Source organism: Montipora foliosa, chromosome 8 (assembly GCF_036669935.1).
Source record: "Montipora foliosa isolate CH-2021 chromosome 8, ASM3666993v2, whole genome shotgun sequence".
In the NCBI taxonomy this organism is placed as follows: Eukaryota; Metazoa; Cnidaria; class Anthozoa; order Scleractinia; family Acroporidae; genus Montipora; species Montipora foliosa.
In genome coordinates, this window is record NC_090876.1 from 27,233,989 (window position 1) to 27,251,488 (window position 17,500).

At 39.0% G+C, this 17,500-nt stretch overlaps 1 protein-coding gene across 2 annotated transcripts in view; it reads left to right on the plus strand.

Moving 5' to 3' along the window:
• Positions 1 to 17,500, plus strand: part of LOC138012569 (cytoplasmic dynein 2 intermediate chain 1-like) — a 113,405-nt gene that overhangs the window by 73,595 nt on the left and 22,310 nt on the right. For both annotated transcript variants that reach the window (XM_068859373.1, XM_068859374.1), the window contains 7 exons: positions 1,234 to 1,298; positions 1,407 to 1,458; positions 1,881 to 1,947; positions 2,520 to 2,607; positions 3,323 to 3,389; positions 3,999 to 4,057; positions 14,867 to 14,912. In XM_068859373.1, the coding sequence (XP_068715474.1) occupies positions 1,234 to 1,298; positions 1,407 to 1,458; positions 1,881 to 1,947; positions 2,520 to 2,607; positions 3,323 to 3,389; positions 3,999 to 4,057; positions 14,867 to 14,912 (444 nt within the window). The remainder of the gene's footprint in view (positions 1 to 1,233; positions 1,299 to 1,406; positions 1,459 to 1,880; positions 1,948 to 2,519; positions 2,608 to 3,322; positions 3,390 to 3,998; positions 4,058 to 14,866; positions 14,913 to 17,500) is intronic.

The window sequence follows — 17,500 nt, forward strand, 5'->3', positions numbered from 1 at the left end:
TTTTAAACATCAACTGGGAGTGAGGGTTGACCTTCATTCATACATGTATGTGTACATTGTAACTAATACCTTGACCTTTGATTCATAAGGAGGACAAGGCCTAGCACGGTGAACAATGTGATTGTTTATAGACGTACATAGTTTTAGTGTAATACAATGCAAGAGGTTAACCAGACTTGGGCTCTATTTCAGTCAAAGCAACTTCTTAGTCATGTACCCAGCATGTACATGTACTAGTCATGTTTTTGTTTGTTTATCACACCACCGTTTCTTTTCTTATTACTCCTAGTCATCTGAACTTCATTATTATTACCCCAGAGCTTATTCGTGCATGTTATCAGATGCCATGTCATTTAAAATGGAACAAAAGACGACATTTGTTTAAAAATAGAGGATGTTTTATTTTTTTCCGGAGGAATAGTTTGAAACACCAACATGGCCATTACACTACACATGTATGTTCTGTTTTGGAGTACCAAGTAGCTGGCATTCTTGTCCTCTTGTCTTCTATCTATGTGACTATCGCTATAATAGAACCAAAATATTGTGAATCATTTCCTTATATTAAGGCAAGATTTGATATTAGCAATACATTGTAATGTTCACCTTGTAGTTCTTAGGCTGCTCCAAGATTAGTTTCTTTATCTCATTACTCTTATTTTGTCTTTTTCCCTTTCCCTTTCTGAAAACATGTCAATTGAGACTTCTGTCTTCTTAAGTTTCATTGAACTCTTTGTTCAAGGGCTTGTGCCATTAGAAAATATTGTAGTACTTTAAAGAGGGTAATTTAATTCTCTCAAGGTTCCAGGTCTCACCATTCCAGAAAACACTAGCCTCTATTTCAAAGCAACGCAAAGTTCAAAAGTTTTGTGAGGCATACATTTGAATCAGAGCTTATTTTAAAATGAAGACCAACTTTCATAAAACTAAGATGGATTCACTCTGTATGAGAGGCTGAAGGGATGTGGCCTTTTTTAACAAACAGCAGAATCAATGCATGCTACCCTAAATACAATAGCAGGTGTTGCTGCAAAGGAAGTCCAAAAAATTGAAGCCTTACAAGAACTGCCCTAAGACTGCTAGAGTTTGACTCCTTCCAACACTTCTTTGCACAACCATAGTCAAATTCATCATGTTTTTTTACCAACCTTTTTTCATTAAATCACACTGTTGTGTACCAATAACTATTCTTGTATCGTCATGTGGGACTGATGTCTTGCTCCTTTTTTACAGATGATATGTTAGGATTGTCTTTCCAATTGGCTTCTTTAGAAGAAAACGCCTTTATTTTTCTCTGGGTAATGTGCTTTCCTATTATTTTGTTACTACTTTTTGTATACTTGCTTGAGTTGAGTTGGAACACAATAGAGTGCTTTCAAGTTATCTTTTTGCTTTGTTTTTGCCAGGTTGTGGTAGAGTTTGATAAAACAAATAGTGCAGGCTCAGAATCCGATCTAGGTCAGTGAAGATTGTAAATGGTCATGTGCATTTCGTATCTAAATCAACAAACAGGGTCATTTAGAACATCGTACCATTGCACAATTCTCCATCCACACTGCACACGATATTGCATACCAGAGAATTTCATGATGTCCATTCTACAAGTGACCGAAGATGCCTGTAAAGCATATCATCGGTATGGGGTCGTGTGTGTAATGAACGAATACTTATTGTATTCTGATAGCTTCGTCCATTCTTTTCTAGCCCACTCGTCCCTCTGAGTGTAGAATTGGCTGTCTAGGAGTGGCTCACCAACCTCCTGTATTGAACGAATATTTCAATTATCTTTTGAGGAATAATAACCAAGCTGTCCTTTCATTTTTTTATTATCACATCTGTCTTCATTTTAAATAGACTGTATGCAATCTGTTTGGTTTTAGGACTCTCTCCTGGAGGAAAAATCAAGCTTATCAAGAGCTCTTCAATTTCTCTTCAGTCGCCTTCTAGGTTTGTCGTGATTGTATACAATCGCAGGTCTAACATGGTCTTCTCTTTGATATGGGTCTGTCTTTCAATTTTCTGATTTTTCTACTTTATCATTGTGAAAATTAACAAAAGTGTGTTCAGATTTAGTAGGGGTATTCATTGAGGCTGTTTGTCTACCAAGGCCGTGTGTTTGTTCAGTTCACACAACATTATATAGGTGGTTTTGTTTTTTTTTTTGAGGGGGGGAGGGAGGGGGTTTCTTGCAGTGAACGGATTCTTAAACTCTTCAAGTAGCGATGACTATTTTTTTAAATCAGTTGTGGACTTCAGTAGTGATTCATCATTTTCTTGCAATAAAACGATGAAAAAAACGATAAAACAATAAAACACTGGATTACTCCTGGGTCCTCAACTCAGATTTAATAGCATATAATTATTAACATTTATTCCTCCATAGTCCTGGCAAACAAGTTTTCCATTAGGCAACCGTTCTCATTTGTGTACAATTACAATTGATCGTCAGTAAATACATGTAAATTAGTCTTCAGATCAGTTACATGTTGGTGGCATTGTATTATTATTTTTCTCATCAGGAATCTTCCAAACAAGTCAAGCTTACAAACGCTCATTCTAAAATTCCTTCCTCATGACCCAAATCACGTTTATGTTGGCACAGATGGTGTAAGTGACCTGTTTGTTTGGTTTTGAAACATTTCCCTGGAATAAGATAATTTTCAGTGATCTTCATGTGACTAAGGAGGTCCCATAATAATGCAAGGAGACAAAAGGCAAAGCAACTACTCTTTTTTTTTCACAATCAAGTAAAAAAGTAAAAATAGTAAAGATTAAAGTGAAACTGTTTGACTAAGTAAATAAACTACGGTTAAATAATTGTGGACTCATTACTGTCCAAAATTTATTCCCTCGAGCATTTTCCATTTTTCCTTGAACAAATTTGAATTGTTTAATTTAAGTGAGAGATATTTTTCGATTTGATATTTATTTATCAAAATTCTTTTGAAGTGGCTCAAACATGGTTTTATTTCTTTGCAACGGCATGTCCACAAATACTACTCGTTATTTGGTGCCTATAAAAAAAACTGGCATTACCAACTTCACTTACAAAGAAACTTGTTCAAAGTTTATAAACTATTCATCATCAGTCTTGTCGACTGCAATTCATTTCTATTGAGGGTCTTCAGCATCTTCGTAACCGTCAGCAACCACAATTGTTTCAAATTTATGCAAGTGTTTAGAAGGGTTTGAGACAATAAGTAACCTCGGAAACAGTCATAGATAGTTATTTGCGGCTGTGACCAAAAGGATCATGGCTCTGGCTCTCCTACAATTGAGGTTCCTTGTGGGAATCACGTCTTTGATCTTATCTCTTTTTTAGGGTTATGTTATTCACTGCGACAGGCATGGTGGCCGGTCTCCACCGAAGGCCCACAGACCTGGAATTGGTAAATTATTTGGACTTGATAATGAACTTTATTTAAGTGTCAAGTTCTTTGACGCTGCAGCACAAATTGGGGACACTGTACATAGAAATGAACTTAAGCTAGCTCAAATAAAATCAAATGTTGGTTTTTGAGGAGAGTGGTAAACCAAATACCTGGGGAAAAACCTCTTGCAAAGAACCAACAAACTGAACCACATATGACACCGAATCTAAGAACCGAACCTGGGCCACATGATTATAAAATATGTCTTCAAACCTTGAAAGACTCGTTTATATTCCTTTCCCCGTCTGTTACCCAGATCCTCTCCTTGTACTTGTTTGCTATTCTGTCAGCCTTTTATTTGCCCCTTCTTTTTGTCTCATTTCCACATGCTTGACCGCCAGTCTTTTTCCTACTCTTCTCTATCTTCTCCCTTATAATTGGCTGCTAATCTCTTACTCTTCACAAATTTCTTTCCTCATTCCTGCCTGCTGGTGTGCCTTTTTGTCCTGCTTCCCTTTCAATCCCTGTCATCTAACTTCCATTTCCATTTCCTCCTTTTCTCAACTTCCTCCTTCGTTCTCCGTGCAGCTACTGTATGTATTTACAGTTTTTTTTTATTTCTGTTAGACACCATGGAACGAATAGCAGCTATTGATTTGTCTCCATGGCAGTTACCTTGTCTGCTGGTAAGCGTTTCTTTTCGTGAATTGTAAGCATTTTACTCACTCGTTTGTTGCACTCCGCCTTCATTAAAGCAAACAAAAGAGAAAAGCCAGGATACGTGCCATTTTATGAACTATTGATACCAGCGAAAAATACCTACTGAATTATTATGAAGCAGATGACAAATGATTGTAGATGGATTTTAGTTGGTGACTTGGTGATACTCCGAAAAAAAACCAAATGCTCCTTTTGTAGGAGTCGAACCTACGACCTTCCAATTAAGTAATAGTTTGGTTTTTCTACCACTGAACTATCAAGAGATTTGTAGGAGCAAGGGCAAATCAAAGATATTTTTAAAATATCTCGCATGTTTTTAAAGTGGCTCACAACAGTTTTAATAAGAAAGAAAAGAAAGAAATGACCCCCATTTTTTTATAACAGTATTCGATTTGGAGTGAAAAAACGCAACATTTTAAAAGTTTAAAAAAAGTCTGTGGAGCAGGAAATCCGCTCCACAAAATGTTTTTTGAAATTTACATGGAGCTTCTTCTAATTTTAAAATTAAAAATGGAGTCACCAGCTCGTTTTAACGAAAACCTGAAAACCTGACTATTCTGAAGGCAAGAAGCAGGTGCGTTTACAAAATCTAGCTTTTGCAAGATCAGCAATTGCGCATGACCAAGGTGGGTTGCACGCGACGTTCGGTTTGATAGATAATGGGGCGTGATAACTCAATGGAATGTACTAATAATTACTGGGTTTTTTTTTTTTTTTTTGTTTTTTTTTTTTTGTTTTTTTTTTTTCTCGTGTCGGGAAAGTGGAAATGTTGCACAATAGGTCTTTCTTGTCACTCCCATGCTAAGTATTGTCTTTGTGCCTATCTTTGGTAGGTTTCATGAGGTAGTGGAGGTGCTTAGATTCAGGTAGATTTTATCCAGTGGACACAGTACAAGCATGCAATGGCGGGAAAGCCAATGTAATGCGAATGGTGTGTTATTGGATCTTTAAACAAAATATACCCTTACGGAGCCCAAGAATGGAACGTCAATTCGGTAAACAACACTAGGGTTGAAAAATGAATGTCTGGAATCGTAAAAGCAAGGAATAATTGACATCGACAACAATTGCATCTTTCATCGTCTAATATCAAAGTGAGCTGTATTTCTAATATTTTACTGTGGCGTTGTGTACAACACTGAAACCAAATGGCAAATTCTCCAGTACCTTTTTCTGGTTGGATATGGGGTTTAAGAAACCCAGAGAAGGAATCGAAAACAGTCGCATCTCTGTTGTCTGGCTGGCTATTTATAATAGAGAGCATTAGATTCTAGGATGAGAATGACTACGAGTACGAGATTTTCTCATGGAACAACAGTGAGCTCGCAAACCAGCGTAATTTTGGCGAGAAAAACCTGATACTGTCGTCCTTTTAGTACGAGGTTTTGCAAGAATGTTGTCGTGTCAAAACAAGTCAGCAACACTGTAGCAGATTTGGCATTTTTCGATCAGCAAAAAGACACAGTTACCAGCAATAAGAATAACTGAGCAACCAACACTGCTAACAAAGAGTAAGATTAATCGTCCAGGTTATAAATCTGCTAAGTATTTTCCCTAAAAATGGGCAGTCAAGTCTCGCACTTGTTCTCGTCCTCGTCCTCGTCCTTGTCCTAGAAGCTAAAGGTCCCTAATTTTATTTATTTGTACTCAACTTTGCACAGTTTTCAGGTAATTTAACTTATTCTTGTTTGTTAAGAAATATTTGAAAGAAAGCTTGTTCTCCATTTTTTGCGTCATCGTTCAAGGAAAAGGTTCTTCAGAAAGGGGTTTGATCCTGAACTCCAGTGAGAAATTTATTTAGTTGCGTATCATCGGTTTTTGACATGGAGTGTGTTGCTTGTCTGGATGCACGAAATGAAAATAGGAAGGTGTGTTTTTTGCATCTAATAGAACACGTTTGTTTCAATAAAAATTCTGGCTGGAAAAGGTTTTTGTGAGGTTTTCCTGCCTTTGCAGATTTATCTTTTTGTGAAATATTAACTGATTTGCATACGTGGGTTGAAATTTGATACAGGAGCAGTTTTCATAAAGATGATAGGAATTTTTAGTCGTGTTCTTTCTGGAAAATGATTAATAAGTAGCCATAGTTTTTAACGTCATAAAAAGATTTGTTTTGTCATTCTTTTGTAAAATGGAGTTTATTTGGGAAGGCATCAGTATTTCTTGAAGTGATTCCTGGTTAACCCAATGTATAGCTACAAGTTACTTGTGCAAAGATTGTTTATATTACTCATTAACACGAAGATTTTTCAACAATATATCGCTTTAGATAGTTAAAAAAAACTTCATATTTATTTACTATTTCCTTCGCATTTGTGTTTGTGAGCGTTATGATTTGGGGTAATTCAGGCAAGTTTGTTTTTACATCTCATAGATGTTTAGATTTTCAAGTCAACGAACTCTGTTTTGATTGGCCACTGATCCTCATTGTGTAAATAATTCACCCTGAAGTCAAAGGAGATACGTTTCGTTTCTGAGGAAGCGAAACGAAAAATAACAAGTGAGCAGCTCCGGGGATGATGAGAAATATGCTGCATTCAAGCTCAATCCACTAGCCTGCTTCTTCCATTGTTGGAATTACCAGGATCACCTACTGGATTCGTAGGCTAGTTTCTTTTTTTGACTTTTTGTTTTTGGCATTACTCCTGGGAAAATCCATTTTCAGCGCCTTCAATACCACTGAACTCAGTGCCCTCTGTTTTTGTGTAACGTGAACCACAGGCAACCCAGTTTACGCTCACGGAGCGTCTATTTATCCTCAGAACTTAGCAGAAACTTCAACACAAAGACAAGACAGTAGTCACTCTTCTGTAGGAATTGTTCCATGATTGTGGCGGCTTGTTCATTTTTCACGAGGGAATTCTCTCCGAAAGTGATCCGCAATGGCACCGAGAATTCGTATTGTTTGCGTAACATCCCGGGTAACATGAGGTTTCTTCGAATCAGATTGTGAGTGAGGCATGCTTAAGATTGGTAGAAACCCTTTTTTTTACCGAACTTTGTATATAATTCACAAAGGTCAGAATACGAAAGCCCAGTTCCAGCAATGTTCAAGGCCATAGATTGATGCCTCCATTATCACCGTCGGAGTTGAACTCCCGTTGAAGGTCTGAAGGATTTCTTGACGTTGATCAAAGTGCAAAATGCTTTCGACTGCCTGAGAGACGTTTGTGAGCGAAGACTAATTTCCACGTTTTTCTTTGCTCAGTTGGAGTGATGATGTGAAAACGATTTTCTGTAGAGCTTTTACATCCTCCAGAGAATCATGCGCTTCAAATTCTTCTTCAAAGAGGTGCAAATAAAGAGAAGACTGGTTTGATTTGCAGAAATTGCCAGATAAAAGCTAAAATGCTGGGTTCTTTTCTTTTATAAGGTGTTTGACAAGGATTTGGCAGTCGGCAAAATTAACATTCAGTTTCTTTCAGCTTGGAATGGAATTCTGCATTGCTTTTCTGGAGAAGTATTGGTTTGTCAAAGATGGAGGAATTATGTCCAATCAGACCTATTTAGTCCACGGTTAACATAAAAAGGAAGGCCAGAAACTTCTGAAGTGCTTGTTCAAGTAATATAGCGTCAACTGGTTGATTTTCCTTGCACAGCCTTCTCTCTCCATTGATGGTTCTTACAGACAGTTTATTAACACTTGAAGCTGCGTAACTTACTATTCCTATTGGAGGAATTAACTCAGAGAAAATTTTAACTCCAGTTTCATCAATAGCTGACAATTGACAAAGCTCTGCATTACTACCCGTGCTGTTTGTCTCTGTATCAAGACAACAAACGTGTAGAATTTGGAAGGATCATAAGAAAGAGTAACTTGATAAGGTTTTTGGAATAAAGTGGTACCAGTTTCTCATCTTCGCGCTAGCTCACTGACTGAGATGTTCTTCATTAAACAATCCAAGTCAATCAGTGATGTTGGTGCAGGCTGTTGTATCCAAGGATCTAAGTTGAAACTTACTGAGTTCCCATATGTTGTTCGTTCTTTAGCTTCTTTACAAAGTGCTTGAGCTGATTTTTGACCATGCAACTGACTCCTTCTGTGCCTTTTTTTTTTCTTTTATTGTGCTCGAGTAGTGACTAAGTTTGGAGAAGTCCAGTGACTTATTTCTCCTACAACATTAAACCTTGCGACTAATCTTACCTTAGACTCCTTCTGTTCTTGAAGTTCTTGTCTGAATTTCTTTTTGTGTCCTTGGTAACCTTTTTTCCCACTGCATCACCAAGAAACTGACAAAGGTGCCCAGGCTCGATTTTAAGAACTTCAGGCATTCTACTCACACAGTTGTAGCCCTGAAGTCGTTACTTTCACTTCCCCTGTAGAAGCGAGTTTTGGGTTTTCCGAAGCAACAATAATAATAATAATAATAATAATAATAATAGGTTGTCTCTCGAACTCGAGAATAACATTAACAAAGCACAAAATGAGTTGATGGTTTGAAGCCATAAGTTGTAGTTGAAGTGTCAACGATGGACACGCATGTGGCTCTGAAGTCCAAAGTCTGAGGCACACACGGGGCCAGAGATGGTATGCCACCAGTTGTGATTCAGGCCGCGGTCGAGCTCGAAATTTCTAGCAGCTCTCTGGAAAGTCGCTCGCCATCCAGATCTATTGGCTGCGGCAGTCTCCAGTTCCTTTGGTTGAATTCCTGCCCATTTGAGGTTGGACTTGAGGTGGTCGTTGTGTCTCTTCTTGGGTCGGCCTTGGTTGCGCCTGCACTGAGATAGCTCCCCGTAGAAATGCTGGTGAGGAATCCTGGATTCGTCCATTCGGATGACATGACCAGTCCAGCGTAGTTGGGCTTTGAGGACCATAGTCTCAATACTGGTAGTACTTGCCCTCTGTAGAACTTCTTGGTTCGAGGCGCGATCTTGCCTGCATATCCACATAATGGAGTGCAGTGAACACGTGTGGAACTGCTGGAGCTTTCTTAGATGCCTGCGGTAAAGAGTCCAGGTTTCACAGCCGTACAGCAGTGATAGAAGAACTATTGTGTTGTAGACCTTGAGTTTGGTAGACAGAGAGATGCTTTTGTGCTGTAAGACCTTGATACGAAGTCTGCCAAAAGCCTGGCTAGCTTTCTGAATTCTGGTTGTAATTTCCTTGTCCAGAGTCCCATCATTGGAGATGGTTCTCCCTAGGTATTTGAATGACTCGACATTCTTTAGCTGAGTGCCATCGATGGTGATACAAGGCTGTTGAGGACGGGTCGCTGGTGCAGGCTGGAGAAGGACCTCTGTCTTGCTGAGACTGATTGTTAATCCAAAATGTTTTGCAGCTTCAGAGAATACGTCAACAACTACCTGCAGATGGTGCACATTGTGGGCCATAAGAGCACAGTCATCGACAAAACGGCGCTTCAAATAGTTACCTCTGCAGCGTTTTCGTCTTTGCTGTCAGACGCCTCAGGTCAAATAGTGACCCATCGAGACGGTAACGGATGTAGATGCCCAGATCCAGATCTCTGGTGGCATGAAGGATCACTTGTGTGATACACTGGAGCGAGCATGCATCCTTGTTTCACTCCATTTGAGATATCAAATCTTTCAGAGGATTCGCCGTCCAACAACTCTTCTCCAGTCATGTCATCATGAAGCAGTCTGATGAGGGCGGTGAATTTCGTTGGGCAGGCAAGTTTCCCAAGGACGACCCACAGCGCTTCTCTATTGACCGTGTCAAATGCTTTGGTTAGGTCGATGAAGACTACGTAGAAGCACATGTTCTGCCCAGTGCATTTTTCTTGAATCTGTCTGACTGTAAAGGTCATGTCGGTTGTGCTACAGTTACGGTGAAATCCACTCTGCGACTCAGGTAGATTCCTCTCTGCAACTGAAGGAATCAATCTGTTCAGCATAATACGAGCTAGGATTTTCCCGGCAGTAGAGAGAAGAGATATGCCTCTATGGTTCCCACAGTGCGCTCTTGAACCCCCTTGTTCTTAAATAATGCGACAATGGTTGCGTCACGAAAGTCAGCTGGCATTTCTTCCATTTCCCAGATGCTATTGAGTATTTCATGGAATGTCTGTTTAAACATTCATTTCTTTGTGAGTTAGCACCAGGGAAAAGCTTGCTTATAACGACATCTGCGGTATACTCAGAAAGCAACCCTTCCCATTAAGTAAATCACAGTGTTTGTAAGTGGCAGGACTTTTTTCAAATCCACACCAGGAAATATCGCACATTGCATGATTACCAAATGCATGTTGCACAATGCACTGGAGGTTTGCTCTCAAGTTTTCAGACTCACCAACATTTTTAGATATGGCATAGCTGAAACATTTTGAAAAGTAATTGATAACTTTTGAACTTAGAATGGAACAGCTTGGATTTTTAAACCGATTTTTAAGGTTGTATAAACGTGTGGTGAGAGACCTCTTAGCATGAATCATGTCTGACCATTTTTCCACACCATATGGCACTTTGCTATGAATATCAGCCAGAGTTGTGCTGTCATCATTTCCAATGTAAGTAGAAAATTTGGCTCCGGCATCAGGTGCTCTGCACCAGAGCTGGCATGCCATGGACTTTGAAGACCCAGAATGATTTTTCCTGCAATCATGACTCTTTACAGTTTTCTCTGCCTTTTTACCGGCATCACAGGACCTGCAGGTTTTGCAGGTAGGACAATACTTTCCTTTTGACAACACCCATTGCAGCCCCCTGCCCCGTTAGGTAGTTGTGGCCTTTTCCTCTTTTTTGCCACCTCATGTCATTTGACACTGCCATACCAGGCAAATTATCATCACCATCTTGTGTTTTGGTGTTGGCTTGTGCTATTTTCCTCTCGAGGTTTAAATTACTCAGGCAACTGCCCCTGGCAACTACTTTAACTGCATTATCAATTTCTCTTTCCCGCCTTTTGTAGAGAACACTGTTTATTGATTGAATGTTCTCAGATAAAAAATTGTTTAACTGTGCTAGACCAATACCAGCATGTAAAGAACCTAATACTGCTCTGGTGTTGGTGCCATCAGCTTTTGGCCCTCGGCTTCCAGTTCTGTGTTGGCCAAAAGTGTTATTCAGCTTTCCACAACAGTTGCACTTTACAGTAAGCAAACTACTCAGTCCTCTCTTTTCTACACTGACAATATTTTGCAAGGACAGGACGGCTGGAAATCAAATTGGGAATACTTTTTAGAATATTGATAGTTACTGCACTTAAAAAATGGGAAATGGTTCAGCATGCACTGTTGAGTTACACTGCACGTGTTAGGTTGCAAAGCTTGAGGGACTGTTTGCTTAGCAAACTCCCAAATGCAACTGTGACCCAATCGTGCACACTGAGGTGTTTACCATTACCATTAATTTGTTTTTATAATCATAAACACCTTATATCAGCAGAGTGCACCCATATAGTTGTGTTACAATGTAAATGTGATACATCGAGAAATGAGCTGTGAATATAGAAAAGATAAACAGTAAATTAAAAAATTATATTTTGTATGGTATGTGAAGCGTTGATGTTGGAGGAAATCTCAAAGTTCTCCATATATTTGGTATAGATGATTAACCGTGTTTCACAATTTGTTTATTTCGTGCTAATACATCCTATAGGGAAGGGTGTCATTATCGGTCCTATTCTAGCTTACATGGATTATAATTTTCCTTTATATTTGTACATGGAAGAAATGATATGTGATTTAGAAATCGCATTTTTAAGATGTTGGGATCGTCAGGGGGCAAACAAACCAGTCGATTGCTCTGCTCGAGTTAAAATACTCTATTAGAAACATTAAACGAGAAGTACTTGTAAGGTTTATGTTCAAGTTAAAATTGGGAGATAAGAAACGTTCAATAAGAGGTATTTGTAAGATTTCAAGAAATATAAATCGTTCGAGTTTAAGAAGTAGTCATAGGTGGTGGCGATCACCGTGCAGTGAGTGTATGGATGCGACAATGACCGTCGACATTCAGAGCAACAGATCAAACTAGTACTGTCTTGAGGTTTTACTGTTATCGAACCAACAAAGAAATGACAGCTTGGGGGAAACAGCTTCAAAGAACAAACTTCAAGGCCAACAAGAGCACCGTAAAGTTTACTCTAATCATTTTGCAGGTCGATACCGTTGGGATACTTGCGAGAAGCCCATTTTGTATATGAAAAGTTATCCAGACAAAGGCAGTAATGTGAAGGCTGCAGAAAACATCGACACAAAACGAAAACGAAAGCACCATTCAAAGCCAGATTCCGAGTCTTCATTGAAGCAATGCCGTGATAGCTATCTCGAGGAAGAGTCGAATTAAAGTGCTTCGTCCTCGCGCAATTCCGAGTTAAGTTTTCCACTTTCAATCGAGGATGATTTCACATCGACAATTTTATTTTATTTTCAGTTGTGCATTGCGTTCCATCAGCATTAGTTCGGTTTGAAGAAGGGCATGGTTTCTGGTCAGTTTTGATTTTCCCTTCAAAAACTGTATGCGACGACATTCGCTTTTCGGTAGTTTCTGTTGAAGATGGTTTCACTTCCGTTTTCATGGTTGTCACATTTTCAGAATAACCCTTTACACTGTAGCTGAACTATTATGAGTACATTATGAGTACACGTAGCTCTCATTTTACGGTTCGGTTATCTACACTTTTTACGACATCGTTTGAAGAATACAGCACTCGTTTACTGATTAAGCCTAAGCGCTTATTTCATTGATTAGTATGAAGCACTCTTAGCTTTCATTTTACGGTTTCGTTAAGTACACTTAACCACTTAAGCCACTCAAAGATTTATCTTATACTAATCCCTTACTATCCAATTTTACTGACGAGCCGTCGAGCCACGTACTTAAGGCACTAAAACCACTGCCGAGCCGCCGAGCCACTCTCTTATATATCTACCTCGTTCTTAAAGCACTAAAACCACTGCGGAGCCGCCGAGCCACTCTCTAATATATCTACCACGTTCTTCAAGCACTAAGGCCACTGCCGAGCCGCCGAGCCGCTCTCTAAATATATCCCTTTCTCATTCTTTCATCACTGAGCGTGACTGACAGCCGTCGAACCGCTTGAGTGACATACCTTCAAAAGTGGCCCTGTATTCTGTAGTTGCCCCTAGTTTGATCTGTCGCTGTGAATATCGACGGTTGTAGTCGCATCCATACACTGCACACCCACGACTACTTCTTAAACTCGAACGATTTAGATTTCTAGCGGAGTCGACTAGTTTGTTTGTTGCCCCCTGGCGATCCCAGAAGTCTTTGCAAATGTAGAGGAAAACAAAGGGGCCTGGGGACCGGCAACTCATTCATTTTGCGACAGTTTTAGTTGGGAAAAAACGAACCACTGCATCATAAAAAAGTGGTTTATTTATGATAGTTTTGAGTGCTACCTTAAAATTATCATGTTAATACGATTCTGGTTTCTTAGGGGATTTTTGCAACTGAATTTGTAACCTATGTGACCCTAGTAATAAACTTTTTTGTTATTCATCCTGATGTAGTGCGTTTATCTTAAACTTAACTTTGCACATCCGGAAAAAAAACAATTTCAAATCACAAGTACTCCGCGCGTCTAGTTTTTGTAAGTGTTATACTCACTGGGAAATCTACGTTTGGTGGGTGAAGCTATTTCGAAGGCGTTGATCGAGGATCGAGCACACGCGTTTATGGGGCAGGGATCGAAAAGTGTAGCACGTCTTGTAAGCTACATGTTTTACCAATACAGAAACAAACCTAAACATTCATTAATTAAAGCTAACCTTAGGCCTAAAAACTCTTGTTTATGTCTAATTAGGCCTAATGTTAGCTTTAATGAATGTTTAGGTTTGTTTCTGTATTGGTAAAACATTTAGCTTACAAGACGTGCTACACGTTTCGACTGCTGTCCCTTAACCCGATCCTCGATCAACACCTTCGAAATAGCTTCACCCACCAAACGTTGTGTTTATCTACATCTCTATGAAAGCCTTCCCAGTAAGCATAAATGAATGTTTAGTTTTGTTTCTGTATTGGTAAAACATGTAGCTTGCAAGACGTGCTACACTCTTCGACCGCTGTCCCATACACGCGTGCGCTCGATCCTCAATCAACGCCATCGATATAGCTTCACCAACGTTTGGTTGGGACTAAAGCTCAACTTTGCCACCACTGTGCATATTTTTTTAAACTTACCATTCGTGACCTTGTCATTTTCTGCTCCGGTTTAAAGTTAGTTTGTATCATTGTTGTCTTTTCTTCCAGCGAGCGCTTTACGTTTGCTTTGGCAAGTTTCTTAAAAGCAGAAGTTGACCGCCGTAATGAAAAGCTTTCGTTGTCGGCGGCGGCATGAACGACCGAACCGACCGAACATGACACTGAGCAATTCCTATACCACCCATTAACACTCCTTTGTTTCCCTCTACTTTCCTCGTTTTTTCTTTTTTCTCTCCTTCGGCATTACCATGTCCGTACAACTTACAAACATCGATCGCGGCTGGAACAATTTTCCTTTTTAACGTTGACTCGGTGTGTAACATTTTCAAAGCATTTCTTCAGTGTTCAAAAACCAATCCGAGGACCCTCTTCGTGTGAAAAAAAAAACACAATTTAACAAAACTGGAGGACTTGTCACACAAAAAAAAAGTCCTTTAGACGCCATGTTTGCTTATCATTTCGGGGTTTTAAAACTCGCGCGTTGTAATCGCACTTTGCGCGTTCTTTTCCCGTTTTCTCTCGAAAAAGAAAAGTTTTTTGAGCCACCTTAACTCGGGATTCACTAGCGCGAAGTATTGAAAAATCGAGAATCCATTGCAGTGAGTCTATTTTCGTTTTAATGGTCCGCTTTTGTTTCTTTTTGTTTTTAGTCAGGCAGTGAGAATGGAAATCTCTGGCTTTTTACCTTGAAGAATGGTTAGTAGCCTCGTATAATCAAGTCTCAGTTTTATTTAGGCAAGGAGTGATAAATTTAAACACGGTGCCTACTAATTCAAAGGTACTTTTGCGCGGTTTTCGAAATATGCGGGAAAAGCAGATCTTAACAAGTGTTATTCAAATCCAAAAAGAAATTTGAGGGTAACCACGCATTTTTGGAAGATAATTAATCATCAATATTTGTAAAAAGCTTTAAAATACAAAGAATGTATGGCGTTCTTTTACAAATTGAAGCTTCTTTTTGGATACCAAGATAACTTGCTAAGTTCTGATTTATCCGCATACTTTTGAACCGCGCAAAAATATCCGTGCATTAATAAAGACCACCCAGAAGAAATTCGAGTGTCTCGAGATGCGCAGAACGTATGAACAATAACAAAAGTAGGCACCATCCTTAATAAATCCGTTTTTCTGGGAAAGTTTGTGGGAATGATTTTCCTCACCCATTCCACCCTTAAGGGGAAGTTGTGTATGTCAATTCATGTACTGGTCCCAGTCGGTTTCCAAAACCACAGACAGAATCACAACTTGAACAATTACGGCGAGAAATAGTTAGATTAAAACGAAAAGTAGCAAAAGCGTTTTGTCATTCACTTCCATAGTTTACTGGAATTTGTCAGACATAACATGCCTCTGAATAGTAGTAGTTATGTAAATGAAAAAGCGGGGTTTCATTCATCTTCAGGGTTTTGTATAGTTTTCCGTGCACCAGAGTTGCTAGAAAAAGGAGTAGATATGGCCACTTATTTCCGACGTAGGGCTGGCACCTCGTGCTAAAGATGCGACGGTTATTATGGGGCATTGAGGCATGCTCCTCCCGCTCCCCTAAATAAAAATCGGAATGGAGAAACAATAATTAGTCAGCTAGTTAATGTCGGATCGACCAACACTTGAATCAATTTCTGCTCGTGTCTTCTATCAGTCCATGACACAACTTGGTATAACAACGGAAGGAAAAATGCGACATCTGTTCTGAAAAATACTCTGCCCTCTAACACGTCCTGTTCTATGGCAGGTGCCTTGCCGATAAAACGAAAGCTCTTATAACTCGATGACGAAATGTGCAAATTATAAACGAAACTTAAGGTAATTCTAGTGCCAAATTGGCACCTCTCTGTATTCATTGCAATCAGTTTTTTCGAAAAGAAATATATTTTTGACGGATTGCGCGTCAGTGCGGTGTCATACGATGAATGAACTGATAAGCGCTCGCATTACAAGAGATGAAGTGATCTAAGCCTAGACACAAATATCATGTGAAATCGACTAAATATGTTTCCGGAAATTCCCGATTTTTTTCTGTAAATATCTCGATTTTTTGCTAAATATCCCTAAAATAACTGCCTTTATTTCCAAAAATAATACAGCAATAACCTAACAAAGTATAAGGCAATACAGGAAATTCAACGGTGTCCTCGTAAGGCATACAACAAAACTCTAAACGTTTTTTTTTTCCAACATATGTGACATATATACTGCTGCATGTGATTGCTGCAGGCCCATATGACGATGTTTTTGCATTTAACCTTAATTGCTTGCTTTATTTCTCCATTTAGATATCTGAAAAAGTATCTGAATATTTGTGTCTTGGCCTAATTAGTGATCCATTCCGTTTGAATTGACAATGAAGCCATGAAACAAAAAGTTATTGATCTCGAACGTTCAAACTTTTCCGAAAAATCTCAAACTGAGGCTCTGCCGAATTGACCAAGTGATAACGAGATTGGGGGAGTTTAAGTGGAACCTCCACTCCGACTAGTAAATGATTTTAAACCGAACAAAATAGTGTTTGTAGTGAAAACAGTGAAATTTCGAATCGCGTAGGGTGTGTTCAATTGCCTCTATTCCAGAATAAGAAAACACGAAGTGATGATTTAGAACGGCATGTCTGGCGTTTTGAAGCAACCTGGATAATAAAGATGTTTTTAAAATAGCATTTTAGCAGGTGTTTGACAATTTTAATGTGAATCTCTTTAAAACCGAAGGCTTTCTAACTTATATTCCATGTATTCCTATTCCTGAATACGGTCAATCGAACGCACCCTTAATTTCCCGGGCGCCGCCATCTTGAATAATTGTGACCTGTCGTGTTGCCCTATTGTTTAAACAATAGAACAACCACGAGCGTTTTTGAAATTTATTTATTTCAAATACAAATTCGCTTTCATTGCAAAAATTGGGAACACTGTTTATTGTAAAAATTATGTTCTGTGGTTTAAAGTTATTTTCTTGTTTTAGTGGAGGATCCCCTTACTATCCAGATTTTTGTCAAACTTGGCACAATTGATATTCACGTTTTCACGCTGCATGCCCTTTATTCTAAGTGTTTTTACCGAATTACGCGAGTAGCGTTCGAAACTAGATCAACCGGAAAAGTTGTTGTTATGTAGCAAAAGCTACTTAATCTTTTATACAAAAACTTAAGCTTTCGGCTTCCAGACTAAAGCCTTTAAAACTTGGATGTAAATGCGCGAGATGGTAATATATAACAAAATGGAAGTGCGAAAAAATTGTAAACACGTAAAAGGGAAAGATGCGCTAATCTAAAAGAATAAAGTATTATTTTG